At 45.9% G+C, this 22,191-nt stretch overlaps 1 protein-coding gene across 1 annotated transcript in view; it reads right to left on the bottom strand.

The window, feature by feature from the left end:
- Positions 1–2,323: 2,323 nt before the first annotated feature.
- The window catches only part of LOC147684258 (putative cation-transporting ATPase 13A4), a 415,657-nt gene continuing 395,789 nt past the window's right edge, over positions 2,324–22,191 (bottom strand). The window contains exons 29-30 of the mRNA XM_086944655.1: positions 16,931–17,011; positions 2,324–2,719 (exon numbers count right to left, since the gene is read on the bottom strand). Of these exons, the coding sequence (XP_086800781.1) occupies positions 2,522–2,719; positions 16,931–17,011 (279 nt within the window). The 3' untranslated portion in view covers positions 2,324–2,521. The remainder of the gene's footprint in view (positions 2,720–16,930; positions 17,012–22,191) is intronic.

Raw genomic sequence — 22,191 nt, 5'->3', positions numbered from 1 at the left:
TATTCTACGCCATTGGAAATATCCATCTCCTTCGTCGAAAGAAGAATGGTTGACAACTATGTTCCAAACCGCATCACATGAGAGAATAATTTAGAATCTTCAAAATCAAACTGACATATTTCTTCGCGTTTGGTCACCTTTCCTGAATCTGAATAGTGGCATGGATATTGATGACAACACTCCAGGAGTGGATACTGATACCCCTTGATCTGACATTTGACAATATACTTTCTTTCTTCCTCCCTCCCCTCCCTCCCCCCCGGTTCTCATGCTTTCTTATTAATATACTAACTTATAGTTTTGTTGTATTATTATTTTATTATTCTATTATCTTATTAATCTCTCTTTTCTAATTTTCTTCTATTCTTTTGTTCTTACTATTTCTTATTGACATCTCATTTCTCAATTCTCTTCATATAACTTCTATTGATATGCTCTATTAGTTCTTATATCAAATATTTTTCTATATTCTAGTCAATACCCTTTCTTTGTTATATTTTACAATTTTCAATTTTACAAATGAATTACTCCTCGAGGGCTAAGGAGATATGTCATGTTACTATTTTCTATATTTGTAGCTGTATATAATGTTTAATCTTTATACTCAATTTATATATCTATTGAGTTAACTTATAAACGATTCTTTAAGCCTTTTATATTTCTTATATATGTTGCTTGCATTATTTAAAGAATTAACTTTTCTCACACCATATTTATACAACTGTATACCTTACCATTTTTCTTTATAGTTGTAAGTGTTATTTATTGGTGCATAGTATTTATCATATATGCATTTTCTCTTTTTCTTTTCCATATATTTTGTATATTTATTCATATCATTCAAATTGCAAGTTAATATTAATGTTATTGTACTGATGATGAAATTATCAAAATGTCAATAAAAAAATTATTACACAAAAAAACAAAGCTATCATGAAAGTCAATCTGAAATTCTGATCCAATATTCATCTCACCCCTATAGACTTTAAAAGGAGTTTATCCACCTAATATTTGAGGAATGCTTCATTTTTGAGTCCTTTATCATGATGAGCATGCATCTCGACAAGTTCAACCAAAAAAGGGAGCTCTTGATATTAAAAGCTTGAGGGAATTAGTGAAGAAGCTGTGGTTAAAGTTATCTAATAGGTTGCCACAGTGATACCGTACTTAGTAGGGTCATCTGGTAGGGTTAAAAGAATGTTGTAACACATAGAGGAGATTATCACTCCGCTGTTGAATTTCAGTAGGTATATGTGTCACTCAAAGTCTTACTCGCCCAAATGGTCACACACCCTTTACTAGGACCAATGACCCATTAGATTTGGATGTATACGGAAAGGTCACATACAAGTAAATCTTTCAGAACTTGTTCCTGCTGCTTGTTGGTACATTCAATCCTGTCTCATTTTGAAAAATGCAGATCACAAAATACCAATCAGCAAACTAATAAAAAAAAGTGCAAAAGTAATCTGTCTGGCATTAATGTGTTAACTCAAGGAAACAATCATCATAAATGTGCACAAACTATTTGTAAAGTGCCACAGGTAACCTGTCATTTTTGATATCACCTATCTTTGTATATTTTTATTGCCTTTTTTTAGTGCCATGAAGAATAGTAAGCTTCAGAAATATAAATTATTTGCACTTTAAACTGAGATTTATTAGCTTTGCTGGTGTGTGCATCATTTGCCATAGGTATAAAGAACGCTACATAGCAAGATAGTGAGCGCAAGGGATTAAATGCTTGGAGTGAGAATCAATCAGATTAATTAGGCCTCATGCGGATGGACCCAGTTGTTTCTCTTCTAGAGTCTTTAAGCCGTGTTAGGATAATCTTTGAGTCTTTAAGCAGCATTTTCTGAAATTAGTTCAAATGTATTATGACGGTGATATGAAATATAATCTTTGGACTATTGTAATGGTTGGGTATTGTTTTATAGTAGGATGTGATAGTTATTTTTACAGACACGTAATAAACATATTATTTTTCACAAAGCACAAAAGATTATCACATTGGCATCAGAATTCAGCTTTAGATTTACGGATACAAGAAAAACATTTTAAATCTTGCTGCTTTGTCATGTAGCTGTAGACCAGGGATGAGAGGGAGTGAACTGAAGGAGGTGCAGAAAGGAACAGTGAAGCACCAGCTCTTCGTGCCTTGACTGTTCCCAAATGCTGGGATTTTCATGTATGTGTGGACTGGAGTGGCCGTTGAGGTTTCTTCAAGAAGGCAGATATGGCGGCTGCTGGAGAGAGATAGGATCGGATCACTTTGCTAAATGGTTGCTTAAAATGAAGACTGTTCTGTGCTTCTTTGTTGGACAGTAGCTCTACTGTACTTTTCAGTAATGCAGACAAACCTTCAGAGTAGATGGAAGCAAGACAGGAACACCTATATTGAAACATGTGAGTTCTATGAAAATAATTGTCCTTTTTTATTCAGTACATTTTGGAAGGTTCTGCATATGACAGACATGTTTGGATGCCCTGGGTCACGTTGAGCTTTCTTCCATTATTGTCACACACTGAGCTCCAAAAGACCTATTTTGCTTTCGAGTTCGTCATTGATCGGCTCTGCAAATTTTGTCACATTTAGCGGTGGCCAGTCCGGGTCCATCTCTAAGGATTTCTCCAATATCCTATATTTACTTTTAGGTTTGTACTTAAATAATGTCTTCATGGTGATCCAGAATTTGCGATTATCAACAATGTATGTCTAGAAAATAAAAGGCAGGTGTTAGATTGAACAAAGTATATATTTCCATTCAATCTATTGCAAAGTCAAACACATTTTTTTTTTTTTTTTTTAAACCTTTATTTTCAATAGTGGCATACAACTTAGAGGCACGTAAGACAATGCAGCATCAAGACAATACATTACTGGACATGGTACATACAGAGGGCAGAGGTCAACTGTACGAGGGCTGGTACAATGCATGCATTTCACAGTGGTTCCTGGAATACAACAAAACATTAATAAGAACAGAACCCTCTGAATCTTGCCCCCCCATTCGAGCAGGGGCGTAGGTCGCGGGGACTTTAGACCCAACCTGTCATACACAGGCAGTCTAGTAGGTCAGGCAGGAATCGCCACTAGTCACCACACCTCCCCGGTCGAAGCGGCATCTACCAGTCAACTTTTCCCGTCCCACCATAAAGTATCGTGTTGCACATGTAGCATGCAATCGCAATTCCGTCGGGTGTTCTGGTGGTGGATCACGGGAGGTTAATCTTGAACAGGGCGCCCCAACGTGCAGGGCTCAGCGCACCGTAGCACCGAGGCTAACTGAAAAAACTGGCGGCTGTAGGAACCAGCACGTCGGGTCACTCCCAGCGGCCCAATATTTCCCAGGTTTCCAAAAGTGGATAGCAGCCAGTCGTGTACCCCATGATAAGTGGATCATGCTCATTACAGGCTACCTAGCGGGACCTCGTCAGTAGCCGTGTTATCTCACCCCAGTCAGGACGGAACTGGCCCTCCCCATCGTGTGATCTATAGTGTGGTGGGCGTGGTGTGAGGAAATCGTGCACGCTCAAGGGTCCGGCATCGACTCGTCATCCCCAGAGGAGTCGCCGTGATTCGCCTGAGCCAGCCAGTACACCTGCAGTGGGGACCAAAAATCGCTGGGTTTACAACAGGCCGGCATTAGTTCTGCATAAACGCCATGCTGTTCCTGGCAGTACTTGAGATCGTCCAGCCATTCCTTAAATTTTGGCGCCCTCCCCCTCCCCCACCTACACGCGATTCTTCTCTTCGCGAGTAGCAATGCCACATCAACATACCGACGGTCGGCCTTGGGAATATGTCTGGTGTAACCCAGCAGCATCACCACCGGGTCCATGGGCAGAGGGCCAGCTATCATAACTTGGAGCGCAGCGTGAACCTGTTCCCAGTATGCCTGAATCGCTCCACACTCCCAGGCCAAGTGAAGGAAATCCGCGCCCTCCGCGCGACATCTCGCACATCTATCGTCCTCCGAAAGGTGAAATCGTAGCTTACGCACAGGGGTATAGTAATATCTTTGTACGAATTTGTAGTGTATAATTTTTAGTCTACAGCTGGAGGAGATTTTGGCAGTGACTGAGCAGCAATATTTCCATTGTTCATCGGTGAGTGCAGACGGGAGCTCGGAGTCCCATGCGGCACGCGCTTTGGCCACTACAGGGGGACGCTGCTCACGAATGGCGGTATACAATTTCGACACCAAATGTCTGCCATCTGACACCAGCAAAATGTGCATAGGTAGGATCGTGCTCGGTTCTTCTGGAAAGCTGGGGAGTATATCCCTCATGCCCTGTCGTAGTCGTATATAATAAAACAACTCCATTGGCGTCGGTTGGGCGGTCTGGAATATCTGCTCCTTGGTGCGGAACCGTCCATCCTGAAACAGATCACCCCAGGTAAGAAGGCGTAATCGGGTGCACATGGAGCGGAATCCACCTTCCGTCAGAAGTGACAGTTTCGGGTGATATGCAAGGGGCATTGCCGGTGAGTAGAGCATCGAAGCCCCCAGTAGTTTCGTCACCCTACGCCACGAATCTATGGTGCAGGTGACAGTGGTAGCTGGCGTCTCAACATCTCCCACCAGCCCCATCAGCATGCCCCTGAGCGGCAGTGGATGAACGATCCAGTCCTCAGCAGCCACCTGGGGCATGAAGGGAGTAGGATGAACCCAATGGTAAGCATGCTGAGCTTGAGCGCTGAGGTAGTACACCTCCAGGTCAGGAACGTCAAAACCTCCTCTGTCATACGGCTGTGTGAGGACATTCCAACTTAGGCGCGCTTGCTTGCCTCCCCAGAACAAGCGTAGCAATTCAGTGCGAAGTCTCTTAAAGAAATAGGCCCCCGGGTAATAAGGTACATTCTGGAATAGATATAAGAACCGTGGGAGAATGACCATTTTTATCAGGGAGGCTCTGCCTGCCATCGACAGCGGCAGGGCCATCCAGCGAGTCACATTGTCAGTCAACTGTGAGATTGCCACCCCATAGTTCAGTCTAATCGTGTCCTCCCTGCTAAGCGACACCTCGATTCCCAGGTATTTTAAGTCAGAGTCGCACCACTCCAAGGGGTACTCCAGCGCAAAGCGGGTCACTGACGCCGTGAGGGGAAAGAATTGTGACTTGTTCCAATTGATGTGCACACCAGAAATGCCTCCAAATAAAACAAATTCCCTCAGCAGTGGATTGAGGTTGTCCTGTGGATGCCGCACATATAAAGTGACGTCATCCGCGTAGAGGGATATGCCTAACTGCCTTTGGTTGAATTTAAAGGCGCTGGCCTTATGTAGTTGTCGGATCCTGCAGGCCAGTGGTTCGATGGACAGGGCGAAGAGCAGGGGTGATAAAGGGCATCCCTGCCTAGTACCCCTCGTGAGTGGCATCTGTGCCGACAACGCACCGTTAACGATGACCCTGGCAACTGGGGAAGTGTACAGCAGTGTAACCCAGGCGATGAATATACGGGGGAACCCCATTCTGCCCAATATGGACAAGAGATATCCCCATTCCACCGAGTCAAACGCCTTGGTGGCGTCTAAAAAGACAGCAGCGACCGGTAGCTCAGGTGATATGGTGGGTATGAGAGAGAATAATGTGCGGAGGTTGTGGGATGTAGCCCTCCCCGGGATGAATCCAGATTGATCCGGCAGGACCAGGGTACTCATAAGGAGGGATAACCTAGTCGCAAGTACTTTTGCTAAAATCTTTGCATCACAGTTCAGCAAGGACAGGGGCCTATATGCATCAGTGTCCGCTGGGTTTTTTCCCGGTTTCAGAAGCGATGTGATCGCCACCTCCCTCATGGAACCTGGCAGTATTCCCTCCTCTAGCGATTCTTCGAACACCTCCCTCAGCACCGGTGCCATGATGTCGATATAGCACTTATAAAACTCAGCCGGAAGGCCGTCAAGCCCCGCAGCCTTGCCATTACTGAGCGACATGATTGCCTCCCGTATTTCGTCCAGCTCGAAGGGGCATCCCAAGAAAGCCCTATCGCTATCACTTAACCAGCAGAGTGCGATATCGTCTAGGAAATTGCCAAACTCCACCTCACCTGACTGTTGTGTTGAATATAAACGTTGGTAATGCTGCAGGAAGGTGTCCTGTATCCCTTTAGTATCACGGTAGGTCCTGCCCTCTCCATCAGTGATCTCCAAAATATGTGTGGAAAAACGTTGATGCCGCGTCAGTGCTGCCAAAACTTTTCCCGGTCTATCCCCCTCGCAATATCGTCTGGCGGTCCAATATTTGCTTCGGAATTTCGCCTCTCTGGCCGCTTCCTCTTCATAGGCTGACAGTTTGGTCCTAAAAGCCCTCTCTAGGGTAGGACAGGGATTCCTGACCATTTCCGCCTCTAGCGACTTGAGATCCGCTTCAAGAGCCGACAATGTACGTACAATTTCTCGTAGTATTCCACAGCTCTTGGATATAGTGACGCCCCTCACGGTAACCTTAAAGGCTTCCCATATCGTTTCGACCTTGGCGACAGATCCCTTGTTCCTAGGGAAAAAGGCTTCAATTTCCTCTCCTAGTTCCTGCTTAAAGATAGGATCAAGCAGGGCTGACGGGAAAAGTCTCCACGGGGGCCGTACTCTTGCGTAGCCAGGTATCTCTATAACCACCACTACAGGGCAATGGTCCGAATACGTGCGAGGTAAATGCTTCACCCGGACGATACCACCAGCTAGGCCCCGAGAGACGAAACAATAATCGATTCTTGCCCATGAGCGTGCGTATGTGGTAAAGTGGGTGCCCTCCCTAGTTCCCGGGTGTAAGTGTCTCCAACTATCCAGTAACCCTGCCTCAGTAAGTATACCCTGCAGCGCATCTCTAGCTTTCGTGTTATACTGTCCGCTACCGTCTGATCTGTCCATCCCTGGATGTATTGAGAGGTTAAAGTCACCTCCCCACACAATGTGTGTAGCCTCGGTCTCAAGCACATGACCCCACAATGACAAGAAAAATCCTGGTGTGTCAACATTAGGTGCGTAGCAATTTACAAACAATATCACATCAGTACCCAGCCGCCCCCACAAGAACACATATCTCCCCTCCTTATCTGCACCCACCCCCATCTTCTGAAACATCAGTCGTTTATCCACCAGAATGGCCACCCCCCTGGAATATGTGGAATAGGAAGAAAATTCTCTCACATTTGCCCATCTACTTGCGAACCTGGGGACACAGCATGGGCTCAGGTGGGTTTCCTGGAGCATTGCTATCTGCACATTGTTCCTGTCCAAATATGCAATCACATTCCTACATTTTCGGGGGTTATTGAGACCTCGGACGTTCCAGGACAATATGGACACAGTGGATAAAGCGCTATCACCCGCTCTCGTCATCACTATAATGGAGCATGCGTACCTCCAGCCCTCCAGCTCTACGAAAGATCACACCCAGTAACAGTACCTCCGCCCCCACAATCCATCTCTGTGCAAGTGCATACACGCCTACATTCTCCAACATTCCCGCACCAGAATGCATACCATGTACATTACCCTCAATACCTCTGCCATTCTTAACAACATCCACCCCAACATGTGTCCCCCCCCCCCTACACACACACCTTCTCCACTCCCACAGCGTTACCCCACCCCCAACCCACTGAAGCAACCCAAACTTGCCAGTACCAGATTCCCACCCACCACCCCGATCCCCAACAACAGCAACTGTAGTCAAACCATGTGGGGTATCCCCTCCTGAAGGCACTAGAGATACACACCTACACACCCCCGCATTCCCATCCCACCCCGCAAGTGGCATACGGGGAAGTCAGAGAAGAAGGGGTGGTGCCTGGCATACACAAATCCTGCAAGTGTCAGCCGTCAAAACACACCTTCCAAGTTCCTTCACGCCTATCACCAGGCCAAGTCAACAGTGTGGACAAGGGAAGCAGCCCTGGGTCCGCCCCCTCCCACTCTCACCTCTTGCAGCTCCACCAACCCGCGCAAGCCCCAAACCAATCCAACAGTGTACATTGGGCAATCTAGCCTTCACTCCGTAAAGTGTCTCTATGGCCGTGGAGCAGCTGTCCGTGTCCCCGCGTGCAGGGAGGATCATCCTGCCGGGTGTAAGGACGAGCCTTCAAAACAGACACAAGCAATCCAACAAAACCCAATAGCCAAACTATCAAGACGGCTGCGTCTCCAATTGAGCCGCACCCCAGGTAAAGTGATGTGCCATGTCAGCTCGGCGCCCTAGTTCCCATCACTGCACATTCTTAGTCGGCACCACAGTGCAACAGTGCATGAACAGCCACATCCCAGCTGCGGAGCAGAACACACTAGCGCCCACCATCGCCCAGAAGCTGGACTAGGTCGCAAGTCAACAGTTATCATAGGCACCGCAGGCTGTAAAGGTAGGTACCAGTATCCCAAAGCAACAGTGTCCAAAGTAAATATCAACAATGCAACAAGGAGCTATCGAGCAAATAATCATCAGGACATTATTAAGACTCATCCTGCTCGGCCGGGTTGCCGTCTGCATCCACCTCCTCATCCGCACGCCTGTCCCTTCTAGCAGCACGGAGCCTCTTCACGTAGTCCTCGGCTTGCTGCGGAGTCGTAAAGAAGTGTTGTTTACCCTGATGAGTCACCCTGAGACGCGCCGGGTAAAGAAGAGCATAATCCACCTGCATATCCCTTAATTTCTTTTTCACATCCAGAAATTTCCTCCGCTGGTCCTGGACCATGGGTGTGAAATCTGGATACAGGGAGAACTGAACACCATCACAGGCCAGGTTCCGGTTTGTACGAGCCGCCCTCAGCGCCACATCCCTATCACGGTAGTTGAGTAACCTGGCAATAATAGGGCGTGGCGGCGCCCCTGGTTTGGGGACCGGGCCAAGAGAGCGGTGTGCTCGCTCAACAATGAACTGATTGGAGAAGGCCTCTTTTCCCACCGCGGCGAGCAGAATGCGTTCCACATAGTCCTCCATTCGTCCGGTGTTGGTGGATTCCGGAACTCCCGTGACGCGGATGTTATTGCGTCTGCTCCTCGCCTCCAACTCCTCATTTTTAGCCGCAATCACTCTGAGGACGTTATCCATACGGTTGAGGCGCGTTTCGTGAGTGTTGGTTGTGTCTTCGGCAGTGGATATGCGTCGTTCCGTCTCTGTCAGTCGCTCCTCGTGGACTTCTATCTTCTGCGCTACCCCGTCCATCCTGGAAGAGAGGCGGTCAACCTTATCTACGATTGTCGCGAAGCCCTGCCGCATCTCGTCGATAATCAGTCGCAATTCTGGGGTCACAGGTGCAGGGGATGACTCTGCATTCGATGGACCTGGAGCACCACCAGTTCCTGTGGTGCCTCGCGTTGGTTTTTTGGCGACTGCAGGTTCAAAGGACAGTTTGGGTTGTTTTGCGTCGTTTTTACCCATAGCGCCCAGTGCGTTGACGCTATTCGGGGCAGGTAAACGGCTAGCAGTAGTAGGGTTCCTCACCTCCAGACTATGGCGCCCTGCCGGCTGTCACCCACGTGGCAGGCCTCCCCAGGCAATAAAAGCAGACGAGCAGGTCAGTGATTACCAGTGGCCTCTTGATCCCCTCTGCACCTCAGTTACGGTGTTCAAAGCGCAGTAAGGGCCCACGTGTTGGCGGCCAGGTCGCAGGCAATGCGCGCAGTTCCAAGTAGTCTCTGGCGCCAATAGCGCACAAAAGGTGAAGGGCAGTACAGCGACGTGTTGGCAAACCCGCTCCCACAGCACCACTACAACTGCCCCCGCTAACGGGCCGCCGCCCTCGCTACCGCAGGTCCTGATGGCAGCAGTGTCCTGCAGCTGTGCAAGAGAGGCCTGCAGGGCGGCGTGCAGCACGGCCGGGCGTGATGGCGGCCTCCGCCGTTAGTCCAAGCTGGGTGACCCGGGAGCGGCAGCCATCCCCAGGTATAGATCCCCGGTCTGTGTCTTGACCCCTCGCCGTCTGAGGTGGCGAGATACGCCCCTGTCCGTCCCCGGCGCTCGGTGCACTCAGCAGCTTCAGCCGGGGGAGGTCGGTAGGCAGGCGCGCCGCAGGGCCGGCTGCAAACTACCCCCCCGCCGCGTCCGTCTCGGGGGAGCTCGCAGATCCCAGCGCCAGTCTCTGGACTTGCCACTCGCTGCGGTGCCGGTTGATGGGGGCCAGACTCACCTCCGGCGGGATCCGGAGACCCGCCCGCCGGCCGCCCGACTCCCAGGCCTCAGTCCACAACCTCACGGCCCGGCCGCCTCGTGGGAAGCCGCGGCCTCGCGTTGGTCGGCGTCCGGGGCGCCGCAGCAGCCGTCTGCAGTGCCTTCTCCCGATGGGTGCACTCCTCGCCGATACTCAGGCGTCGGACCTCGGATCGTCACCAAACTCGGCCAATATCAGCAGCACACATGTATCCACCCTCGGTGTGTTTTTCAGGCGTCAACCTCCAGTGTAAGAGGATGAATGCAGGATGTTACTGGCCAGGCAGCCAGAGCCTCACAGAAGTGCGGCCATTAGCTCGTGCGCCCTCTAGCGCCCGAGTCAAACACATTTAAATGTCTTCTTCCACAATCATTTTGCTCCTACAAACATCACTTTAAAATTGAATATTAAACATGACACTCTAACTGAAGTCAATAAATCTTTTGTATTTCATTGATAGTACAATGTGTTTTATAGCAGTGCCATCTTAAAGATTTTTTGGGCTACTGGTAAGATTTATTTTGGAGTCCACTCTTCAAAACAACATTCATATAAGTACACATTTTCTGTTAATTCAATCCCACCGTGGCTTTCTACGAAGGACCAAATTAGCACCATATGTGGCAATTGTTTCTCCACTCTGCGGTTGCTCCGGATAAACTTCCCATGGCTCCCAGAAAAACTCTAGTCCAGGCACTGATCACCAGTCACCTAGACTATGGGAATGCTCTGCTAGGAGCAGCGAACTAGACATGGATGACCAAACTCCAGGTGGTGCAGAACACTGCTGCCTACCCTAGACTGCAACCTCGACCCTGTTCGACCTCTGCTCCCATTTTGAGGACCCATCATTGGCTCCTTGCCAGGGAACAGGCTGTATTTGAACTATGCTGTTGAACACACCAAGCTTTAACTACCCGGCTACCCACTTACCTGTTCAATAGACGCAGCGTATACCAGCTCAGATCCGCAAACCAAGCTCTTTTAAAACCTCAAAACATTTGAACTGCTAGATTCGATGGCAGATCTTTCTCCCACCTTGCCCCATTTCACTTGAACAAGCTACTTTTGCAAATTTGTATGATTCAGGATCATTTTACTTTCATAAAACATCTAAAAACATGGGGTCCTATAAGTAAGGATGTATTTATTATCGCTGGTTTACATCGCGGAGATAACGCATTATTATCAACGTTTATCTCCGAGGCGAAAATAAACCAGCGATAACGGCGTTTCTCCAGCAATAACGCCGGAATTCCAGCGATGAATTCCCATCGCTAAGAAAAAGGTCGCTAATAGGCAGGTGAAGATTCAGACGCAGAATCCACCTTCCATAGAAAACAATGGCTAAGTCAGGATTTTAGCAGGTTTTAAAATCCAGAGATAAGTGCGGTTAGCATGCGTTTTTGTATCGCTTCGCGGGCCTTGGTAATAGGTGGAAGGTGTGTTTGCGACTGCTTTCAGTCGCTTTCAAGTTCGGAACGCCTCCTTTGCATGTCATTAGCGATAAATATCGCTGATATGCAATGCAGCACCCAAAATGGTCGCTTTCGCCATAAAGCTGTCGCTAACAACTGTTAGCGACAGTTTGCTGATAGGGCAATACAAAAAGTGCAGCTAAAGCAGTAATACTGCCCTTGTTAATATGCCCCAAGGTTACTTTAATGGGTCCTATGCACTTGCCACCTCTGGTTGCTGGAGCCAAGACACACCTCCAGGTGTGATTCTTTCTGCGCTATATCAAATGCCTTTAACATAACATAAGACCATAATGACAAAGAATGTTAGTCCAGGTCACTGAAGAGAGGGTGAGGCCTCATTTCTTAAAGTGATGGGCCACAAGTGGAGTATTTATTAAAGAGGATGGATACGTCCTCGTTAAAGGCATTTCAAATAGGACAATCAGGACCTAGAGGAGATTAAATTTAGAGGTATTCATTGCAAAAGGGAGTGAAAAATACACAGAGAAGAATAAGGACTTGGAGCAGCAACACATGGTTGCAGTGGTTGTCGAAGTAGTAAAGAAAGAAATAGATGACTCGATAATTTTGACAAAGGACTAAAACATTGAGCAGGACAGAGACTGTAAGATTGTTTGGGAAAATTATAGAATGTAGCAACACCACCATAGAGGGTGCTGGGGAAAGAAGAAGGACAGAGCTGTGAACAGAGTGAGGGAGATGAAGTAGAGACAGAGATATCGCAGAGAGATTGGCGAGGTAGGAATAGATGTAAGGTAAAGAGAAAAAAGGTAATGTAGCCAGAAAGATACAGGAAAGCAGAAAGAGAGAGAGATAGATGGAGAAATTACAAAGAAGTATGTAAGGTTTTGGAGTGAGGTAGATAGTTAGAGAGCTTAAGAGTGGGGGAAGTAAATGTAGGGAGGGTGGTTGACTACAGTGATGGTTGAGGTAGGATGACAGTTAAGTGAGAAAGAGAGGTTATTTAGAACCAGAATCAGAGAGATGTATAGATTCAGAAGTAGTGAGGAGAGTTAGTGAGTGCAGGGTAGACTATTGCAAGAGAGAGTGATGAGAAAAAAAGAGAGGAGAAAAATGAGAAGAGTCATTAATGACAGGGAAGCAAAGAGGAGTAGTGAGGCAGAGAGAAAGAAGGCCGAATAGGAGGAGAAGTGAGATGAAGGAGAAAAGAGATGAAGCTGATAGACAGGTGCGGAAGAGAGAGAGAGAGGTGGTTTTGATGCCCCATCCTCTTCAATGCATACATGATCCCTCTGGTCAATGTCATCTGCTCACAGGACATAACTCTCTCCTTCTATGCTGATGACACACAACTCATACTCTGCCTCCCAGATTTGACCTCCAACACAAGAAGCAAGTTCTCCACCTTCATGACCGAAGTCGTAAGCTGGGTGAAAGCCAACTGTCTCAAGCTAAATAACGACAAAACAGTAGTGATCTTTGGCAATAACACCTCATCATCAGACTCCAAATGGTGGCCGGCTGAACTTGCACCCACGCCCAGCACCCATGCCAGGATCCGGGAATAATCATCAGCACCAAGCTGATTATTACTGCACAAGTCAACACTGCAACCACATCCTCCTTCCACACATTCAAGAAGCTGAGGAAGATCCTCAAACAGTTCTCAAGCAACTCTAGAAAAACTGTCACACAAGATCTAGTTATTAGCGAGTTAGACTACGGGAACACCCTTTATGACAGAGTCACTAAGCAGCTCGCCAGAAGATTAAGAACCATTTAGACTCAGGCAGCTACATTAATCCTCAACCTCCCACTCAGAATTCACATCACACCACACCTCATTGAGCCCCACTGCCTCTCAATACACAAATTTGCTCATTTCAAATTCCTTGCACGCTTTTTCAAGGCACTAAAAATCTCCTTCTACCAAAACCCCAGAGACAGGACTCCTTCTCGCACACATCCCACACATAAATAGAACCAGATCGGTGGATGGGCATTCTCTTTCAACACTTCTAAAGCATAAAACAGCCTCTCACTCCACATTGGAGCCTCCTCCTGTCTTCTTGAATTCTGCAAGTAGCCGAAGACCTGGCATTTCAGTTAACCAACCTACCATAGGCAGGGCTAGAAACACACTTCTGCTCAAGACCAGAATACCCTCAAGGCGATAGTGTGCTTTACAAATGCACACAACAGAGGGTAAGGTAGTTAGAGACTTGTGAGGTAGAGAGAAAGACGTACGGTGAATAGATGTATACATGTATAACAAGTGTGGAATGGTGAGGTAGAGTGTAATGAGAGGGTATAAAGGGATGTAGAGAGATGAGGTATAGAGCGGTGAAGAGATAGAGAGGTGAGGCAAAGTGAGAGTTGAATTTGATGGATATATGAGGTCGATGGAGAACTGATACAAAGAAGTGAGGTGGAATCTTTGGAGTGAGGTGTAGAGTGAGACGAGGCATGAGTGAGACAGAGAGTTGAGGCATGGAAAGGGGTTAAGAGGCAGAGATGAGAGTGAGACGAGGCATGAGTGAGACAGAGAGTTGAGGCATGGAAAGGGGTTAAGAGAGGCAGGGATCTAGATGTGGCACAGAGGGAAACAGCAAGTGAGACAGGGGTGAAGTTGTGAAAAAAGGTAGAGAAAGGTGTATAGAGAGAAGTGGGGCAGACATAGGAGCGGTAGATTGAGTTGTGATAGTATGAGGGGATAAGTAGAGATGTTTGAATAGGTGCAGAGAGAAGGCTAAAGAGAGTCTAATGTGAAGTAAAGCTCGAGAAGGAGGCAGCAGAGAAAGAGACAGAGCGATTATTTTAGTTGAATTGTCACCACCCCCTGAGAGAGCACAATGGTTAAGGTTGAGTACGCGGGGTGTGTGCAGCTAGATCTTTTATGCATAGCATTTTCTCTTTATCAGGCCCTGGAAGGTGGAAGGACCTGGGTTGTTTTCTACTTTGCTCATGTCTTTAAAAATGTATTATTCTTGCTATGTGAGGGGACACCTTTGCTCTGGACACTGTATCAGTTCCATCCTCACAAAACTTTACCCCCTCTCAAAACAGCTTCTGTATATTTGGGTACTTTACTGGATAAGGCATACTTGTTCTAGATGTAGGCTTCCATCCATAAGCCATACCTGCATGCTGTGATGTGGTGGTAGCAACAGAAAACATAACTAATCAATTACCCAGAGACATACCAGAACCTACTCTTTCAATCATAATAAAGGTAATTTTGAAATAAATAGCAGGAAAGCTCTGGAGAAAAACAAAACAAAGACCTGAGTGAAGCATCCAGTGCTCCCACGAGTATTATGTACAATCTAATGATCAGTTTACAGACTTGCCAGCTTGGCTATATAGTAGTAGAAACACCTTTAAAAACATTCGAGGCCCTTAGTTAGGGTTTGCAGGGAGGATACTCTCTCAGCGCAGTTCAACAAGAGCCTATAATGCACTTGTAATGTGGTAGAGATTGTTTGTGAAACCAAAATCTAAGCACACCCCACACTCTGGGAGTTTTCTCTTGCAGCAACGGACAAAGAAAATGACATGACACTATATATAGAGTGAGCAGTGTAATTTCCTTCATCTGATGGCCCTCGCTCTGTTGGGCCACTGGAGGAAGTATTCTGTTGCCGATCCCCCAGGGGCTCTGTTGACAGAATACTTAAGGTCTGCCTGTCTTTAAACGAGGAGGATAGACAAAGGTTTTTGTGCGCAGGGTACTGCAACCCCTTTAGCGCCAAAGGTACCAGGCATCTATCTAGTGATGGAAGAGATATAGACAGTCAACATTCCCTGTTCAGAATCAAGCATAACAATAGTTGCTCATGTGTTTTAAGTGGACTTTGTAGTAATGAAGTTGCTATTTGCTACTTGTATGTGGCCTCATTTATGAGCCCTTGCGTCACTTTTACGCCGCCGGTGCGTCACTTTTTGTGACGCACCAGTGGCGTAAAAAATGCACCTCGTTGCGTCATATTTACACAGTGACGCATCTAGGTAGATGCGTCACTTTGTAAACCCCTGCGCCACATTATACCTGCGCCAGGTATAATGTATGCAAGGGGGGCGTATTGACGCAAGGAAGGGTCGTAGAAGTGACGCAGTGAAATCTATGAGATTTCACTGCGTCACTTTTAGGACACCGTTGCGTCAAAATCCTGCGCCTGCCTCACAGCAGGCGTAAGACTGACGCAGGCCCTTTCACATGGGGCTTGCCCCATGTGAAAGGACGCATTGCTGGAGTTGTGTCACTTTTGTGACACACTCCAGCAATGCGTCACTTTTGCGCTTACAGATACGTCAGAAATACTGACGTATCTGTAACTCCTTGCGACATGATGCGTCATACATTAAATATGACGCATCAGGAATGTCGCAAGGAGTGCGCACTGAGAAGTGACGCATCGCTGCTTTCACGCAGCGATGCGTCATTCCTCATAAATGAGGCCCATGGTGTCTTCTTGAAGCTTTGGACTCATATATAGGTGTACGCACATCACTGCTTAATATGTGTGATGCCTGGAAGCTGCACCTGGCTAAAGGTTTCACCTGGGTGGGTAGGAACTGAAAGTCCTACTCAGCCCACTGTCTCGAGGTGATATATATCTAGAGGCAGGTCTGTGCCACTAAGTCTCAGGGCCTGGTTTAGCTCTTGGCAGGACTACGGTCACCCACCACAGCAGCTCTTCCAAGTCCTCTGTCAAGCTGAGGGTGTTCCGCCCTCAAGCTGTGCAGGCCTTTCCCTTGTCCGGTGCTACCTCTGTCTCCGAGACCTAACGCAGGGTCCAGGGAGTGGCAGTGTCCAATGAATCCAGCTTTACTAGGTCGTTTCTCACTCACAGAGGATTATATGCCTGAATCAAAAACCAGCTGTGCGGACTTAAGTCTTACTCCAGTCTTAGGAGTGGATGACACATCAATTTCCAGACCTGATTCTCGAAGCGGCATGTTTTACTTCTGATCTTAAGGAATATTTTACACTGATGCAATTCGCGAAGGCATATCAACTGTACAGTAAAACTGGTCCAGCGCTTCAGGAGTAGAGTATATCAAAGACACAAGTACGACACAATTTATAGAGCGATCAGTTTGTAAATCTGTCCCTCTCTGTCGTACGACTACGCCCCTCTGCTGTGTATGCAGGAAAGGACACTGCATGTTCTGGTGCATCCTTGGATCCATTGTTTACACATGAAATTTCCCCTTTGCACCACCCTTATATATTATCAAATGATGGGAAAGATCCTGCTCATTAAAATCTTATTACCGTACACCACAGGTATGTTTTTGGGATCAGCAAATGAAGGAGAACAAATATCTTACCTCCACAGTGTAGACTGCAATGCAATGCACAATCAACATTATGATCAAGGAAGTCCTCCAGTGAGTGGGAGTGCAAACCAGCTAAAATGGAAAAACACAGTGATTGAGTTTACTAGATCTTATCTGCAACCTACACTGTGTGTGTGTGTGTGTGTGTGTGTGTGTGTGTGTGCAGGTGTGTGCGTGTGTGTGTTTGTGTGTAGAAAACAAACATTGTTATATTTGATCAGTTAGGCCTTGGGTGCTGTGGGTGCTCCTCAGAGAGGACTGGAGGGAGGAGCCCAGGCCATTTGTATCTTTCATTGGCTCACCAGGAGCAGTGTGACAACGGTGTGAAAGCTTTGCAAGAGTGGTGTGGCCGACTGAGCAGCTGGTTGAGGATATTACTTTTTGTAGGAGTTATTAGAAATGTTTTATTATTTAGAAATATGAACAGGTATATCTGTGTCCTGCTGAAAATCAACCACATTTTGAACTGTGTTATTTGCATTTCTATTGTGTTGGATAAATGTTGCAGGATCTCCTGCGGGGTGAGGGGCCCCTACCTTGGAGTCTCACTGGGTTCATATTTCGGGGGCATGGCCCGCTTGCCTGGTATTGGATATAAAGTGATTTGCCTTGGGATTTCTGTTTAGGAGGTCAGAAAGGGGGATACAAAGACAGACCACTTTCTATCTTGGACTTTTTCCTCCTCTACGCTGATTATAAGATATTAACGATGGTCTGGGCGCAACATTTTTCACCAGCAGCTCAGGAAAAGATTCACAAAGACCAGTCCGGGTTCATAGCTGGTAAATCAATGGCCGCAAATACCGATTTTTTAATACAGGCGTTGGATTATTGTAACACCAATTTAACCCCGGCTTGTATTATGATGGTGGATGCGGAAAAAGCTTTCGACCTGGCCAATTGGAATACTTTGTTTTTGGCTCTTGGTAGATTTAGTATCCCTCACCAGATTATTCTAATACTGCAAAATATCTATCGGGGCGCAGGCTCAGGTGGTAATAAAAAATGCAAAATGGGCGGGTACAGTAAAGATAAATAGGAGGACAAGACAGGGGTGTCCGCTTTCCCCTTTATTGTTTGGATGTATGACGTTACAACGCATGCATTTACCACGCATGCCTTTACAATGCGGTTTTTACATCGCAATCCATTACAACGCATAGCGCTTTAGGGTGCTGGATAGTGAAAAGTTTAATTTACTATTCCAACACCAGTCCCCGTGGACACTAGGGAAGGTGTTGGATAGTAAATTAAACGTATTCCCTATCCTAGAGCGCCCCCAGCGCAATGCGTTGTAATGGTTTACGTTGTAATGACCGCGTTGTAAAGGCACTGCGTGGTAAAAGTTGCGTTGTAAAGGTTGTTCACCTTATTGTTTACGTTCTTTATCGAACCATTGGCCATCCTTATACATGAAAACGATGCAATTAATGCCCCACTCTTGGGTATGGCCAAGCTAAAGCTATTTGCGGATGACAATGTTTTATACTTGAAACCCAATAGCCAGAACTTGGAGTTGGCTATGAGGGAATTTAATAAATTTGAGTTAATTGGGGGCTATAAAATAAATTAAAATAAAACTGAAATTCTAATTCTGAATACTGACACAAATTTTCTCTCAGCCAATCTTAGGATACAAGCAACAAAACCCGACACCATACGATATTTAGGGATTTATGCCTCTGCTCAATACCAACAATTATTTAAGTTGAATTATGAAAAAATGCAAGGTGAAATAAAACGATTGTTGGATAGGTGGCTGTTACTTCCTTTAACCATGGAAACTACGTATTTGAAAGCAATACAGCTGCATTTTGGGATCTGAAGGATTGAGTCACTAACTTTGTGGGTGCATGGATAAAAGCACAACCCAGTGATTGGAATTTTACTCACCTGTGATCAAGGCCTTACAGCCGAAACGCATAAGGACATGGGACGGTGCCACATTCAAAGAGAAAATAAATGCCTGGTTTTACTCCAAAATTGGACGTCTGCATTTCTCCTGTGTTGGATTAATGTTATGGGATTTCCATTCCCATACGTAGAAGCCACGATGGAGTCTCACTGCTTGCTGTGAGTGTGTGTCTGTATGTGTGTGTGTGTATATATATATATATATACTAGCAGCCCGTCCCGACCTTGTCCGGGAGCTTTCAGGCTTTCCCCTACCCCCGCCTGCCCTGAAATTGCCCAGCAGCCCGTGCCCCCGCCTGCCCCGTCCCCCGCCTGCCGCCTGTCCCGACTCACTCCTGGCCTGAGTCAATGGAGGTGTTAGTCCCCGTCCCCCGCCTTCCCCGACCCCCGCCTGCCCCGACATTGCCTTTTGTAACTCCCCGTCCCCCGCCTGGCCTGACACCCGCCTGCTTACCTCAGCCGCCGCTCCTGAGTTGACAGCTCCTCGCCGCTCTGCTCCTCACCGACTGTCCGCCGCCGCTCCTCCCCCGCGCCATGTCTGCCTTTCCGCTGGTTGCACCGCCGCTGGCCTGTCTGCTGCTCCTCATGTGACCGCTCCTCCCCCGCGCCATGTCCGCCGCTCCTCTGACGCCGCTCCTCGACGTGTGCACGCACGTCGCGGCCGGCGCTACTTTGGGGGTACTATTTTTTTTTTTTAAATACATTTTTTAAATAAGGTTTATTTTTAAACTTTATATAGCCTATAACCATCTACACACCCTGACGATTTCTACGGTGTATCGGGTGTGTAGATTGGCGAAGTGGTTGCGGAGTTTCCCCGCCTCAAAGCCTGAAAGTTTCTCCTTTATTATAGTTGTATATATATATATATATTCACTGAAAAAACCATAGGTTTCACACCAGTTATAGTTAGGAATTAGCATTTAAAAAACCTATTAAATTCACTGAAAAAAACATAGGTTTCACACCAGTTATAGTTACCTGGAAATTTTACTGACATAAAACCATTGAAATTCCCACGTTATAGTTAGTTGGACTCATTATGACTTGCGCGCCTGCAATGCACTGCTGATGACGTCACATAATACATCACTCATGACATGGTCAGTGACATCACTCATGACATCACTGATGACACCATCCAGTGAATGTGTGTCTTTCTGAAAAATAAATATGTTTTATATATGTATTTGTAAAGGACGATGGAAGAATAAATGGTTAAATGAGTGTGTAAATGGATGTTTTTATTTAAAAGAATTGATTGGCTAACTCTCCTTATTAAGTGTATCTTAGTGAATACATATATTAGCGAGTAACTTTTAAATATTGTAATATATGTATCAGTGTTTCACTTTGTGTATAAGTGGCTGCATGGGTTGGTGACTGACTCACTGTTTGTATGTGTTTTGAAGACAGCATATGTGCAGGACTGTATGGGTGGATGAGTGTGTATATGTGTGTGTTAGTGAGTGAATGACTGTCTCACTAGTGTCTTTATCAGTATGTGTTTCTATAAGTGATTGTTTAAGTGAGTAAGTATGTGTAAGTTTCCTTAGAAGTAAGGTTGTAGTGTGTGTATAGTTGTATATGCAAATAAATGGATGTTCAGTAGTTTATTTGCATGTGTGAGTAACTTTTGGATGACTGTCGGTGTGTAACAGGATGTATAGGTGTATCACTACATATGATGAGTGAGTATATGTATGAGTGACTATATAGAACTGTTGGTGAATGAGTGGATGTGTATATAGATGGTGGACTTACTGAATTGGTTGTTGTAACTGGTATGGTATCTCCATTTTTTTTGAAAATGTTAGTTTCTATTTTTGAATATGTGTTTCAAGGGTTACATTACACTGAAAGGATATCTGTCACTTTCTCACAAGGATGGTGTCATCAGTGATGTCACTGACTATGTCATGAGTGATGTAATATGTGACGTCATCAGCAGTGCATTGCAGGCGCGCAAGTTATAGTGAGTCCAACTAACTATAACGTGGGAATTTCAATGGTTTTATGTCAGTAAAATTTCCAGGTAACTATAACTGGTGTGAAACCTATGTTTTTTTCAGTGAATTTAATAGGTTTTTTAAATGCTAATTCCTAACTATAACTGGTGTGAAACCGATGGTTTTTTCAGTGAATTTCTTAGGTTTTTTAAATGCTAATTCCTAACTATAACTGGTGTGAAACCTATGGTTTTTTCAGTGAATTTCAAAGGTTTTTTAAATGCTAATTCCTAACTATTAGTCTCACTTTATAAGTAAGACTGTTAGCGCTCTAGTTGTTCTTTAGAACACTCTGGGACATTCTGTCATTGGGCTATAGTTGGGCTACATCTGGCTGATATTTGGGCTACATTTGTTTTTTTTGTCTCTGGTGGCCATCTTTGGGCTACATTGGGCTACATTGGGCTACATTTGGGCTCTAACATATATATAGCCCAATGTAGCCCAATATATATTTTTTCAAAGTTAATTTTCGTAAAAACCACTGGAGCATATATCTTGAGACATAGCAAAGGCACTTCGGTCTACCAGTCCCTACAATTTTGCCAAGTTTGGTGGAAATCCATTCAGCCGTTCGGGCTAAAAGTGAGTTTGACCGCCCTATGGAAATTAACATGGAGAAAACACGTTCTGGGACCCCCCTTTTATCTCGGTCCCCGCTTGACGAATCCCCCCCACATTTTCAGGGAAGGAGCGGAGCGGGCCACCTACTTTGAGAAATTCGCAAAGATTCGTCCACCGGCGCCAAAGTTATTCCCAATAGAATGTTGCAGATTTCCTATGGAAAGTAGATCCTAACTATAACTACCTACTGGCGACCGCCAGTCGGTAATATATATATATATATATATATATATATATATATTGATTACCAATCCATTTCCCTCTGATGAAAGGAAGGCACTGACTCCGTGACTTTGACTCAAGAAAAGTTTTAATCCGACATGCTGCACAGACGCGTTTCGGCGGAAGCCTCCGCATTGACGCGTTTCGGCGGAAGCCTCCGCCTTGCTCACTTAACTCTGCTCTGAATGGCATGCATATATATAACACTCTACATGCTGACACATCACGAACAGACCTTACATCATGATAGGCTATTCATAGTTATGGTAACCAATGAGTCATGGTTAAACACACTAAAACATAGACACAGAAGATTCTGTAGTTTTTAGAGACAAGTGTCCGTAATTCATCCTATGACGCCAGTGGCAAATGACACATGGTAAATATAAAAACGTTGTCATCTCAATGCTGTTTAACAATATCAATGCATGAGACCTATTGCGATATATTAATTCAGTTTGATTGACGTTTCTACCATAGTTA

This window comes from Lissotriton vulgaris, chromosome 11 (genome assembly GCF_964263255.1).
Source record: "Lissotriton vulgaris chromosome 11, aLisVul1.2, whole genome shotgun sequence".
NCBI lineage: Eukaryota > Metazoa > Chordata > Amphibia > Caudata > Salamandridae > Lissotriton > Lissotriton vulgaris.
Note: the sequence above shows the minus strand (reverse complement) of the source record. Positions and strands in the feature narration are given on the sequence as shown.